This window comes from Photinus pyralis, unplaced genomic scaffold (assembly GCF_008802855.1).
Source record: "Photinus pyralis isolate 1611_PpyrPB1 unplaced genomic scaffold, Ppyr1.3 Ppyr1.4_LG6, whole genome shotgun sequence".
In the NCBI taxonomy this organism is placed as follows: Eukaryota; Metazoa; Arthropoda; class Insecta; order Coleoptera; family Lampyridae; genus Photinus; species Photinus pyralis.
This window is the reverse complement of record NW_022170663.1, coordinates 34,894,738-34,908,710: the sequence shown is the minus strand read 5'-3', so window position 1 is coordinate 34,908,710 and position 13,973 is coordinate 34,894,738. Positions and strand designations below refer to the sequence as shown.

Genomic DNA, 13,973 nt, shown 5'->3' with positions numbered 1-13,973 from the left:
ATTGGTGAATTTGCTTCTCTTGGTCACTAAAAGCGTTAAAATGACTTACGAAACATCGAGGTAATACATTTGGATGTTTTCCCACCGAAATTAGTCAAAATTTGGAAGATTTTTTCCTTTAGTTATCCCAAAATCCAAAATTTACATGATTGGTACAGTTCGGCAACACTAGCCATCATTTTGCGAAGTTCAAGTTCTTAATTAGGGTAGCCGCCTACTTTCAAAGACAAAGCGCTCGTAATGCGCAATGTTTATTTACTTTCAGTACAACTCTATGAGTAAGCGGTCGTATGCGCTTTCGACGTGTCTAAGTTTAAATGCTCTAGTTGCACTTCAATGTGGAACTTGTCGGAATGAAAGTAATGTAATTGAATTAATTGTGTGCAAAAGATTCTAATGAACAAGTTGGAGATTCATCATTAGACGTGCAGACTTTGATGTTAATTGCAATAATCCAGAAAATCGACTGACTGTTTTAATTGGATTAGGTCCAGCACTGGGAGATGTTTTGAAGCATTGTCGGATACAAATAATAGACAATTGCCCGCCAAGTGGGTTATCAACTTTTAGTGCTTATTTAAGGATATACATAATAAGAACCGGAAACGTACTTATGGGAAGGACCTCGGGAAGGACATATTAAGTAAGTAAAAAAATATTAGTTTACATTTAGAGGACTATACATTTATGTACTGTGCGTTTTTCTCGTCTTCCAAATTGTAAAAGGTATCTAATCCAGAAGAAAGTGGTGGTGTGTGCCGCGCTTCGGAAATAGTATCAAAATTATTAAGAAACGAAATCCCGAAAGGCTTCTATTAAATTATTCAGTCTGTCTATTGGTCCATGACTTGTTAAATCCATACGTACATAAAATGCGGAGTTCTTGTAGCAATTGACAGCTTAGGTTGGCAAATCGATTAGTAATAATTATTTCAAAAATAATACTTTCCTTTGCGCATTTGCATATTCTTGAAGTCGCGCTATTTATTAAAACTGCTAAAAAAAAGGAAACAAAGGACCATTGCCTAAACATTCCTTCTGAAAACAATGTTTGTGTCTTTCGGCGACAATTAATTCGATGTATGTGATACAATTCTAGCAATAACAAAAAAGTTTCTCACATGTTGAATTTTTCTCTGCGCGGATAATTAATACGCGATTTTATAGGGCCTGTTAAAACTACACTGGCATTATATTCGCATAATTGGAGGTGTATATTATTCTGCCACCTTTAGTTCGTCACGGAAACCTAGATGCCTACAATAAAAATAGTTTAATATATTAAATGCAATATTGCAAATAATATTTAATATAAATATAATAAGTGATACATCAAAATTTAGGAAATTTAACGCTTTTTTCAAAACCTCTAAAATATATAGGATCGTCCATATGAAAAAATATAGTTTAGGGTCGTGTTTAATAATAAGAAAGTTAGGAGGCATCAAGGAAATTGACTAACGACCAAACGATTAGAGATATCTGAATTCTGTCAGTCAGCGCCAGTGATTTTCTCTTTAAAATTGGGCTCCAGACACCTAGGTCCATTTTTTCCTATCTCTTAAAATAAAGGGTGTTTCCATAAGACTGTGTACAATTTGGGCCACCCTGTACAACGTGACGTATACCGTACCGGCGTATACACAACAACCTCAATGCACCAGGCCATTTCCGTTAATATTTTTAATACGTTTACCCTTATACGGTCACGCGAATTAACACTATGTCCAAAAACTGAATATTATGAATTTCCCCAAACTAATTAATCATTTACAGAAAAGACTTGAACGTCTAATTATACTGAAACTTGGTGATCAACCCAACTACTTACAATAAGATGCCCTTCCCTATCCAAAGAGAAAGAAATTAATTTTATTACACTCATAAAATTTGCGTTACAATTTCTGAGGAACTTGAAATGATTGGTATTCACTACTTACAATAAAATCGCAATCTTCTAGTATAGGGAATCAAGGGATGTAAATAATCCTTAAACACAAAGAAATTCATTAGACACGCTTAGAAAAAGGTTTCAATTTCTAATGCGACTCAAACATCCCAAATACTTAACAATAAAATCGCGGTTCGCTTGCCGATGAGATAGGGGGTTGTAATCAACTTTTAAAGCACAAAAAATTAATTCATAATTTAGAAACAAGATTTGAAACTCTAATTATACTCAAACTCAAACGAGCGGTAATCAACCCAACTAGTTACAGTAAATCGCCTTTCCTCTGCCCAATAGGTTAAGGGTTACAATACCAGCGAAGCGCAGAGATATTAATTAGACACCCTTAAAACAGGTGGAACTGAAACGATTGGTTGCCACCCCAACTACTTACAATAAATTCGAGTTCCACTGGTATCTGGGATAATGAGTTGTAATCAACCCTTAAACACAAACACATCCTTATAAAATATTACTATAAAATAAAGTCACGATTCACTTCTTGAGGGTAAGGGGTTGGAGTTGGGTTTCTGATTAGATTTAATCGATTACTAATTAATGCAGCTACTCGCAATAAAATATGCCTCTTCCGTCCAAAGGGGTAAGGGGTTACTTACACTCTTAAAACACAGAGAAATTAATTAGATTTCTTTAAAAACCAGAGCTGAAACGATTGCACGTTGCACTGCTGGGTGGTTCTTTCGTTGAATGCTTTAATTTGGTTGCGCTTATATTCCTCGCTCTTCTTTCGGACGTTTTCATCAGGGCAGATTTGAGCAATATAGCCGGCTCGATTACATCCAAATCGTGTGACGTGTTTGAATACATGTAGAAGAAGTAGACATAGGGATTTATGTAGATATATTTTCCCCTATGTCTACTTTTAAATGACAATATCTCTTCTGAAGAGCGCCCAATTTTATGCATCCAAAATAACTTCTTAAAACAGAGATCTGGCTGTCATTATTCAATTTGCAATATCAACTTTTTCATCAGTTGAATACATCGCACACGAACAAAAATAAAAATACAGAAGCCAAAGTAACCATATTCAAATTAATTTATTAATCTGAAAGCCAGACCTTTATTTTATTTTAAGAAGATATTTTGGTTGCATAAAATTAGGTGCACTTCATAAGAGATTTTGACATTTAAAAGTAGAGGGATAAGCAATACATGTAAATCCCTCAGTCTACTCCTTAACAAACATCACTGAATATCTATCAGAACATTGAAAGCCTACTACTTTACGTTGTAAGGTAAATCAGTGGGAAATTCGGTTCTATTCGGATATTGTAAACGGTAACTTTGTATTTTAATTATTGTTTTCACATATTATTTTGAAGTTATTGACTAAAAGAGTTGCCAAGTTTACAAATGATTTTTTTGCACTTTTCTGAGACTGAATATAATCAAGCAGTCAAGTGAAAGGGATAAAGTAATCCTTCTACCCATTTAAGTGGAAATGACCCTTAATTTCCCAATGGACACTTCCTAGTAGTTTAGGTGGTATATGTATGCCGTTCAGGGAGGCGACCAAAGTGATTCGACAAATTTCCATGACATCTTATTAAATTATAGTCGATCCCACTTGGATCATTTATAAAGATACCACCTGTTAGAGAGACATCAAGTACTTTAAAAAAATACTCGACGAGCAATAAGTGCCTTAAAGCGCGCTAGAAATTTCTTTTGGATCGCGAGAGAAAAACTTTACTATCTAGAATTCAAATGCCTCATTCTGTCAATTTAGATACGCAACGTTCTTTTAGGGCGACGAAGCGACAAGACAAAATTTCATTATCTCGCAAACGTTCCAAAATAAAATTTCGCCCCGCTTAAAAAGCCGCCCCAGTTTCATTATTTTCTTACGTAAGTTCTACACTGAGAACGGCACTACCGCGCCCACTTAATCGAATCTGAGGCAATCGATACTTCAGTTGTATTACGAAGGAACCCCATTTTATACCTGCCACCCCAAAAAACCCTAAACTAACTACATTGACATCAAGCGTATTGGTGCAAATAAAACGGATGTAATGTACTTAAAACTTCGAAGGGGGAGTTTCGCGACGAAAGAGTTTGTGTTGAATTTCAGAAAAGTGATAGGGTGATCATTACGAAATTGACTGTTTCCAGCAGATTAAGCCTCAAATATAAATGACCGCAATTCTCATATTATCTAGAGTGAATGCAGTTTCTTTGCGAAGCCCGGATATCAATTCATCCACTACTTCTGGTGTGCTAAATCGCGTTTATCACACACAAATAGAGACATAGCTTATAGGCATCGGTTTGTCAGAATAAGGGTGATTGAAAAGTAATCCCATTTTGTGCGAGATCTAGAATCAAAATTATTGGGGTTTGTAGAACCCTTACTTTTGATCTTCTCTACATATGACATATCTAATTTGTCACGCATTATTGGTGGTGGCAGGTAATAACATGGAATCATACATAAATTTTTGTAAGGAACGGAAAACGAAGGTGGTGGTGAGTGGTGACTGAATAAATAGGCAAATATAAAAAAATAAAATCGTTTCTTTAACATGTGGTGTATGAGCCATGACATCATCCACAATATGCAAATCACAATTTAATTATTCAGGTTGCACTTTGTTCGCCATTAGAAATAATGTGGGTGAAAGCAGAAATGTGGCTGCATTTTAATATTTGGACCTTGATCCACTCTAGAATTAAAAGAACTCATTCATTCTTTTTCTTTTCAATTGATTTAATGACAGTTAATCTGCACTTAGCAATAACAGTGGTGAAAACCCACATGAATAAAATATCCACCCCCGAAATCTATATCATAAAGATAGTACACTCCTACCCCAAATGGCGCAATTACGCCCCGAGTTTCTGCATGCACAACGAGCAAACGTTGATAAACCCAAGGTGGGGGGGGGAGGGGGTAAGATATAGTTTTATGATGATCCATGTCGGGGGCTAAGGTGGTGTAAATGGTGATTGTTAAGCAGTTATTACAAGTTTACTTTAAATCTGCAATGTATTGCTAGAAATTTAGCTAATTAGCTAAATGAAGCAAGCTTAATTATCAGGATTCTATAGCAACACCTCGTATTTAGATTGTTCAAAAGCTGCGCGATAAAATCAGTAAAAAGCTTCTTTTAAATAATAACATTTTTTTTATAATATCTACCCTTCATGTAACCGCTTAAAAAGCCTTACTTCGGGCCTTAACTTAATTTTATCTGAAATAATTCGTGAAAATTATATCAGATTATTACAAAAGTTTATGATTTTGAATTTGAACCTTGGCGTAAATACAGTGTGTCCCCGGATGGACTGAACAAGAGGGAAAAAATTAATTTTAATTTATCGCAAAAATGTCATTCTTTATAAAAAATTTGCTTGCTTCAAAACCACCTATTCTGAAATAAAAATCTAGATATCCCTTTTAGCAGCTGAGAAAATTACAAAAAACGCAAAATCTACAGCGGAAATTTTTCTAAGTTGCATGTTTTTGATTAAATCAGACTATCATTGTATCCATTGTATCATTGTAAATTAAAAATTTTTTCCCTCTTGTTCGGTCCATCCGGGGACACACTGTATATATGAGGGCGCCATACAGAGTTCCCCAAATCGGGTGGAATTGTACGGCAACCTTCGGTTTTATTAAATGTGAAAATAACGAAGGTGGATGTGACGCAATCTTTCCGAGAAGTATGACGAGAAAAAATAATCTTGTTTGCTATATAACTTATAAGTAAAGCGAATTGTGTTTCACTTCAGATCCAACTTCGATGCGCGTGTGTTATGGTTATGTTATAATTTGTAAGTGATGTATAATAATTACTGTTATAAATTAATACATTTTAACACTGTTATTGTTTATTGTTAGTTAATTTGTAAGTAAATAAAACTACGTAATTAAATTTACATTAGACTGGTGTCAGGTGTGGGGTTGTGTTTAGTGAACAATTTTAGTGTTAGTTTATGCCAGTGGTGACCAGATCTACGTAAGAAAAAATGGAGAAATTTCTGCAATAATGCAAGAAATGAAAGCCGGTCAAGATGAGATGAAAGGTAGTCAAACAGGCAATGGAAGCTAAATACGAAACGGGTCAATCTGAAACGAAATCCGATCAACAGGCCATGACAGCCAAAATAGAAGCGGAGAAAACTCAGTGGAACTCGTTACGGTTAGAAGCTGCTTATTTAAAGAGAGTTGTAGAAAATTACGATGGCACGACCCCCAACCGTGCAGATAGTGATACCGAAACGCAGAAAATCTGAAGTACTACAATCGATGCACGATAGTAGTACATCGGGGTGGCCCGTAGGAGTAACGAAAACCCTGGTTAAGGTGCTGGAACGATTCTAATGAGACCTACGGAAAAGTAGAAAGGAAGAAAACACCAATGTCTCGGTAAATATCGACTGTATACAAAATTTTTCTATATGAAAGTTGTTTAACATTTTATTTCCCATAATAAGACAGCATTCATTCCTTTGTCTTTATTTCAGAAAAAAAATGAAGAGGTGGTATTCCAGGGTACCGGGGTGGAAATATTGGTCTTTAATCTAACACCAGAGCAACAACGCACTTGATTCGTAAGACGGTGGATTATGTTTCTTGAAGAATGAAAGAAGCACGAGGGGGTCGTTGTGCAAGTACCGCCATGAAGCTACAACCATCGTCAGTGTTGTGAGACGCAACAGTTTTAAGAGGGGGTAGTGTAGCGAATTTTCCAGAAATCCCGATAGACATCGAGCCTCAATGAAAGATGAGTCATCGGCGATAAATAACGAAGGCGGGTGTGACGCAATCTTTCCGAGAAGTATGACGTGCTTGTTCTAGAATGTTCTGAAGCGTTCTTGAGTCCTTTTCTACGCACCAAAATTAATAAGAAAAAGTGTTTTCCCGAGAAAGTTTGGTGCAGTCGATTTTTGGTAAAAAAGGAAGGTTATACACTGCCTTTTTTGAGCCCCAAAAAAAATTGTCTCAGATCGACCCGGAAAAAAAATTTTCTTATAGAATGTGGCCTGTAGAATCCATAATTTTAAACAGTTCCGAGATTGGGCTACTAGTTTAAAAGTTACAGCCCTTTGAATTTTCTTTCGAAATTGGTTTCTAGTCTATAACTTTTGATTGAGAAGTCCGATGGAAAAAGTACGAATTGTTTTGGATTCTACGCACCAAAATTAATAAGAAAAAAAGTGTTTTCCCGAGAAATTTTGGTGCAGTCGATTTTTTTGGTAAAAAAAGGAAGGTTATACACTGCCTTTTTTTGAGGCCCGAAAAAAATTGCCTCAGATCGACCCGGAAAAAAAATTTTCTTATTGAATGTTGCCTGTAGAATCCATAACTTCAAACAGTTCCAAGATTGGGCTACTAGTTCAAAAGTTACAGCCCTTTGAATTTTTTTTCGAAATTGGTTTCTAGTCCATAACTTTTGACTGAGAAGTCTGATCGAAAAAGTACGAATTGTTTTGGATTCTGGCTTGAGAACATTATAGAAAGATGCTGTTTGCTATATAAGCAAACCGAATTGTATTTCAGTTCAGTTCCAACTCATTTAAACATCTCATTCACCGAGAACAAATGGCGTCAAGCCACCAACGTATGGTGCTCTGGATCTCAATTCTAAAATTCTTTCCATCTGTCTGTCCGTCTGTGTGTTCGTGTGCACGATATAACATTGTTTAGAAACGTCCGATCGCCTTGAGAAATTGGTAAGAAAGGTCGCTATTTTTCATCTGCGTAGACTATCGGGCCAAAAAGGCACAATCTAAAAACGATGTTGAGGATCGTTGGGTATTCAGTTGTATCGGATTTTTCTATCCAGTTTCATGTACTGCTCAATGGGGAAGAGCATATTTGCGTGTTATTATATTTTGGTTTATATTTTTCAAGACGAAAAGATTGTTGCAAAGTGATTTTATTTGAAAATAAACAAAATTGTACGAAATCCTCTCAAGTTAAAAAAGAAAGAGAGCAGTAGGTGATTGTAGTCACGGAACCTCTGCCTTTACTCGAAACTACTCGGCCAAAGAGAGCGTTGTATAAAGCAGTAAACAGCCTTATTTTTTTCCTTTGTGTAAAGTCGTGAATTAAAACCAAAAAGGAACGAATACCCTTAAAATTATTCGATTCAATTCAATAATTCAAGTCAGAAATCTCGCTCTAATAAGGCACACCATAAATTGTGCATGCGAAGACTTTTGGTTTAATGCTAGTTTTTAGTTCCCAACGCAAACAAAGTTTCCAACTTGCTTATTGAAACAGCTTTATTACTGTTGATTCTGCAACGAAATGTCGTTTTGCCTTTATACAACCGAAACCAGCAATTATCCACAGCGAAAAAGACTAAAACAGTTTGATGTTACTCTATTTTCTCTTTGTAAGATTATTACACAAACCTTTCAACTCGATCCTAAGATTATTGTACAAAGGGTAATTGCTGTCTAGCGAGTTCCCGCCGTTAAATGAATGAAATGTTTTCAAATGCTGAATTTTTGTTTTGATCTGCGTTACATAGTTATTTACGTAACTTAAAGTACCCACCCTAAAACCGTAAGGAATGACAAGCGCGTGGTGGGGTTAATATTTACACCGTTAAGGTGACATTTTCGTCACATCCATAAATTCCCTGTGTAGGCAGAATTTCATTTTCGGTCATGCTGGCCAACAATAGGGCACCGGGCAACGATGCCCAAGTACATTGAAATTTGGTGGTTAATAACTTCGAAATTTGGCCCTGTAATGAAAATACGACATTTGCTCGGAAAAATTAGGAAAATTTGCACCACAATCAATAGGTTTTCAATTACCTACTTTGAAATTTTGAACTCGATGGCTGCAACATTTACAATTTACATGCTAATTAATTTCAATATTGACTTCCGTATTTTTATTTGCGTTCGTGTGCGATGTATTTAACTGAAGAAAAAGTTGATATTGTCAATTGGTATAGTACCGGTAACAGTTTCAGGAGCGTAAGAGATTTACTTTCTGTTAAACCAACCAGATGTTTATTTGTTTTAAAAAGTTCTTTTGGATGCCTAAAATTAGGCGTCCTTCAGAAGAGATTTTGCCTTTTGAAAGTAGACATCGAGAAAAACAATACACATAAATCCCTATGTCTACTTATTAAGAAATATCACTGTATACTGGAGTACTTAACTAAAAAAATATGTAGCAAACTTTTAAATTACATGATTTTAAATGGGTAATTCGTGAAACATATCAGTAAAATGCTAAATGAATATAAATCCTTATTGATCATCTAATTTTCACATTGAATACGATCGTATTTTATGCTTGTTGAATTAAATCCTTTGAAGAATTCTACTGTAGCATAACATTTCAATTAATAGGTAGGTACTTAATTTTATTGCATTTACGAAACAAACTTGTCATAAGAAACATGTTAGTGGTTATTAGCATTTTAAAACATAAATACGACATAAATTATAAGACTATACCTCGAACTATACTCTAATTTGAACTTGATACATTGCTAAACATCAATTTATTTCTGTTTACTGTAGTTTCATAAAGAAATTTTATTTCTTGCATATTAAAAATGCAAAAGTACCTAAATTTGTAGGACCTTTATAATGAAATGAATAAATGCATGTGAAATAACTGTCTCATATAGAAACAACAAACATAAAATTGTTGAAAATGTTACATTGTGAATTTTTGAAAAGAAAAATTATAAAGCATTGATGTCTAGTAAGTAAAATTACCATCAACTTCGTCTGAATTATTGCGGTTTATTGGTAACTTAGTATTTGCATTTAATCAATACCCTGAAAGTGACTTCTTGAATCCAACCCAAAAATTGTCCTTTGAGCTCGATACTGATCGCACAATATCTTTATTTTACGTACGTCTCATCGGTCGATCGCTACACTTTTATTTCGTACCAATTCGCATAGACGAAAATCCGCCAATAATCGTTCTCTTTTGGTTACAGGTGAAGGGCTGCGCGAGGCAAGATGGGATGCTTCGGCAGCAAAGACAAGTTGTCCAAAGAGGACATGGACTTCCTCAAATCGCACACCCGATATGATGAAAGTACGATTAAGGAATGGTATAAGGGGTTTAAGGTGAGTGCACTGCATTGTCTACATAATTTTGGGTGGTATCGATTACCCCTAGGATTACCCAAGTAGGTACTTATACTAAGATATCGATTTTCTTATGGGAAAACACATTTTTATGTCTGGCGAATGGCCATATAATTATTTCGAGAGCGTGTGTAGAGACTTTTATTAGAAGGTAATGTTTTATTCAATATCTCGAGTAATAAAACTATACTTAATGCACTTTTTCTGTTAGTTTTAGGTTTTTGTTATAAAACCTTTTCAAACAAAGCAATGAAAGGTAGCCATAGAAGACAAATAAAAAGTAAGCGAGGGCGGCGCTCGTTGCGCAAAAAAGTATCTACCGATGCTACGTCCAAGTAATCGTGGAAAGTGCAGAATATTCATGCCGGTTTTTCGCCTGCGGCACATTTCTTCTCCCCATTTTTGCAGAGGTGATTTGCTCGTAAACCTTGGAGATGTTGTGAAAGATAATAGTGAGACACTATATAAATATCTGTAATATTAATTATAATTCATTTCTATAAGAAGTATTCGAAACGTCCCAAATCACCCTTCTGGTAAATCGAGATACGTGAAAATTAACAAGAAACTGCCCTAACGCGTTAATTCCTGTTGAAAATCCGATCTACGATAGTCGTTCGCCAGCCAAGGAAACTTCACTTCGTCGTGTTTATCTTTTCGTTTGCACAAATCTTGTTCACAACTGAGGCAAATCGCACTTCTGAAAATAGCTTTTCATTTTGAACAAACTTTAAAGGAATTTTGCTTGTGTAACAGATTCGCCCCTAAGCCTATCACGGCGTTTTTGCATCACACGCCACTTTGCAATATTCCGCAGATGTAAATATTTCATGTTGCCTATAATAGATAACCTCCAATGTGAACTCATTTATTTCCATTGAAATTCACTGTGACTTAAATTTAAGGGTAAGGTGAAAGACTCGAAAATGCGAAAAAATCGACAAAATATTCAAATCATATAGACGTGGTCACGCACTATTATCGCATGGCGTAGACAATTTAACATTTACCTCGTGCAATAATGCATCTGAGGCTAACCCCCTCCCTTATGACTGTTATGAAAGGGATAATGATTTTAAGATATCAGATGCGCGTATTTCGCAACCGTCCTTATTAAAAGCCTTCTATGGCTCTCTCCTGCTTTCCAAATTTAATTATTGCGATGCCCTTCCGTTAACTACAAGGCATTTTGACAAGACAAATTTCTCCGCGGCCTGAGAGGAGGTGAGCATATTACGCAAAGCTTGCTCGAAACCAAATTGCTCAATTGAGCAACCGTCGTAGATTGCACGCTTCTGTATTTGCCACAAAATTATTACCCCGACCCTCCATTAAGGCACGGGCTTGATTACGATTCAGCAGCGTCGCACGGAAATATTCAAGAGATCCTTTCAACAGTTACTTAATTTACAAGCGCTGCGGCTTTATGCTACTTCATCTTGTCACATTTATGCAGGATATGGTGAGGTATTGTAACATATTCATTTAACTACGATCTTATTTACGTAATTCGCGCACGTAGTTTATATAATTATATAGTCGACATTAATTGAACATTTGTCCACTAAAGGCAATGTGCAGATCATAAGCCTGTCTCTGAAGTTTCTCATAGAAAATTTAAAATAACTTGAACTACCATGGCTACGCTACGGTATATTCTTCTGTTTTTGTCAACATCGTCCTCTCTGGTGTCATGGTGTTGTATATTTCTAACACTTGTACGAAAGTGAAATGACGCACCAGGTACTGTTTGACCCACTGAAAGTACAATTATATACCTAACCGGTGAAGGTGTTTTAATTGCCGAAAACTTGGCCATTCTTCGATCAATTGTAAGCATGAACAAAGATGTTTCTGCGGAATACCATCACAAGGAGTTGCTCCGTGTGAAGTGCCCAAACTGTCGAGGACCGCATAAGCCCTCATATTTCAACAAAGAAATGAAAATAACTGCAAATTGGCAAGTGACCATTAAGTATTACCTAAAAAACACGTTGGACACGAACTATGAAATGCTTGTAAAGTGCAAAGAAGAGTAAGGGCAGACAGCGATAGAATGCTTAGAAAAAATGTACCATTCTATTGTGGAATTGTGAGATCTGTCGATGTAAATAACATGTATTTCCTCACCTATACAAAAAAAATTATTATATCACGTTTGAAAGATGGTTTTTCAGTTGTTTATGCAAATTAAGACCTCATAATTAGCATCGATGTATGCATAAATTCATATTCTATAGAAAAGCTCGACTTGTGTACTTCTGCAATCTAATACTATAACTTTTGCAGCAAGACTGTCCCAATGGTCGGTTGACACCAGCCAAATTCGTAGATATGTATAAGATGTTCTTCCCATCTGGCAATGCGGAAGAATTCTGCGACCATGTATTCAGAACCTTCGATATGGACAAAAATGGCTACATCGACTTTAAGGTAGGTGTAATACTGATTTTTGTGTGTGTAAAAATTGCGTTCCTTTTTTTTATTATTTTTAAATTTTGTTGATTCATTAGTTTATTCTTCTCTAGTTGACATTTGTTTTATTGGTAAAATTTTGAATTTTATGATGTAGGTATATCAAAATTTGTGGATATTATGACGTGAGATTGATGTTAGGGGTAACAGTTATTTAAATACACTTTTGGAGGCGTAAAATAAAAATTCTTTCAGTATAATTCGAGCGAATGTGAACAGAAAATGTAAGAAAAATAAACATTTATATTGAATTAAAACATCAATTTATCTATCATTACCATTTATATTACACAATATTTATTACGTTAAGAGCTCCGTCATCTCAAGTATTTTTATTCCTAAATTATTCATATTCTAAACATGCATTACCAGAGAGGTCGTGCTTTTAGTATACCCATTAAACGTCCATGTCTATGGAAGAGACATTATGGTTCTTCATATCAAATTTTAACTGCCTGAATGAAACTAAAATCGTTTTATGGTTGTAGACATATGCTCGGACATATGTTGTTAGGTCCGAAAACTGTGCCACACACAGGGCGCTCGAAAAACGAGAAATCTGGCTCTTGTTTCAGTTTTTTGAAATAAACTATCTTAATGCAAGGTATATATTATATTTCATTTATAGTGGACATATATGCTTACGTTGTTTATTTTATGTTTACATAGTACAAGTTACATTTATTTTAATTTTATGTGAACATATGTACACTGAATAAGTAAACGTACTCCCACGGCGCTCAGATGAGAGATTCTTCTCTATTTAAGGAAAGATCAAATGGTACAACTTTCTCAAAATAAAAACCTGACTGAATAGACCTCATCAGCAATTTTCTTGATCCAGGAAGAAGTAGGAAATGCTAGCGAGAAGATCTCTGCGATGCACAACATTTGTAAAATCGGCGGCAACGGCCAAAGTCAACCTTGCCCGTCTTCCCCCCACCACAGAGACTGTTTTTTAAATGAAAATATGCGCTAGTATTTGCTTCCACATGAATGTCTAAAGACAATGTTAAACTTATGCACACCAAGTCTCATCCGAACAAACGCGATGATAAAAAGCCTCGCAAATACCAGCGCAAATCTGACGAATCAATTCGTTGTTTTAAATGTAAAAAAAATTGTCATCGAATAAGAAACTGTCCGAATTTAAGTCACAGCACATGTTTGTAATTGCTAATTCTTGCATTGTAAATGAAACAATGCATTATAAACAATTATGATTATTAATAGGTCTGGAGTGAAACAATAAAAATTGACTGTAAAGTGAATTTATTATTTCTCTCGGATCTAAATGGTAAATATCGCATGTATTACACACTGTTAAAATGTGTACACATCGTATGAATTGGTGAGTATCATAATATATTAGTATACGCATAGCACAATAAAAGATAATTGGGCCACGCGACGTATATGTAGGAACAGGAAAGTTTAACAA

The 13,973-nt window shown here is 35.3% G+C and overlaps 2 protein-coding genes across 6 annotated transcripts in view; both read left to right on the top strand.

Moving 5' to 3' along the window:
* LOC116173045 (neurocalcin homolog) overlaps positions 1–13,973 on the top strand; it is a 57,637-nt gene that overhangs the window by 27,745 nt on the left and 15,919 nt on the right. The window lies entirely within an intron of this gene.
* The window catches only part of LOC116173046 (neuronal calcium sensor 2), a 53,289-nt gene that overhangs the window by 27,559 nt on the left and 11,757 nt on the right, over positions 1–13,973 (top strand). For 4 of the 5 annotated variants that reach the window (XM_031490332.1, XM_031490328.1, XM_031490330.1 and 1 more), the window contains 2 exons: positions 9,904–10,036; positions 12,347–12,490. In XM_031490332.1, the coding sequence (XP_031346192.1) occupies positions 9,926–10,036; positions 12,347–12,490 (255 nt within the window). In that variant the 5' untranslated portion in view covers positions 9,904–9,925. Of the gene's footprint in view, positions 1–277; positions 644–9,903; positions 10,037–12,346; positions 12,491–13,973 lie in introns of those variants that run through there. The other variant, XM_031490329.1, reaches the window with a different exon arrangement.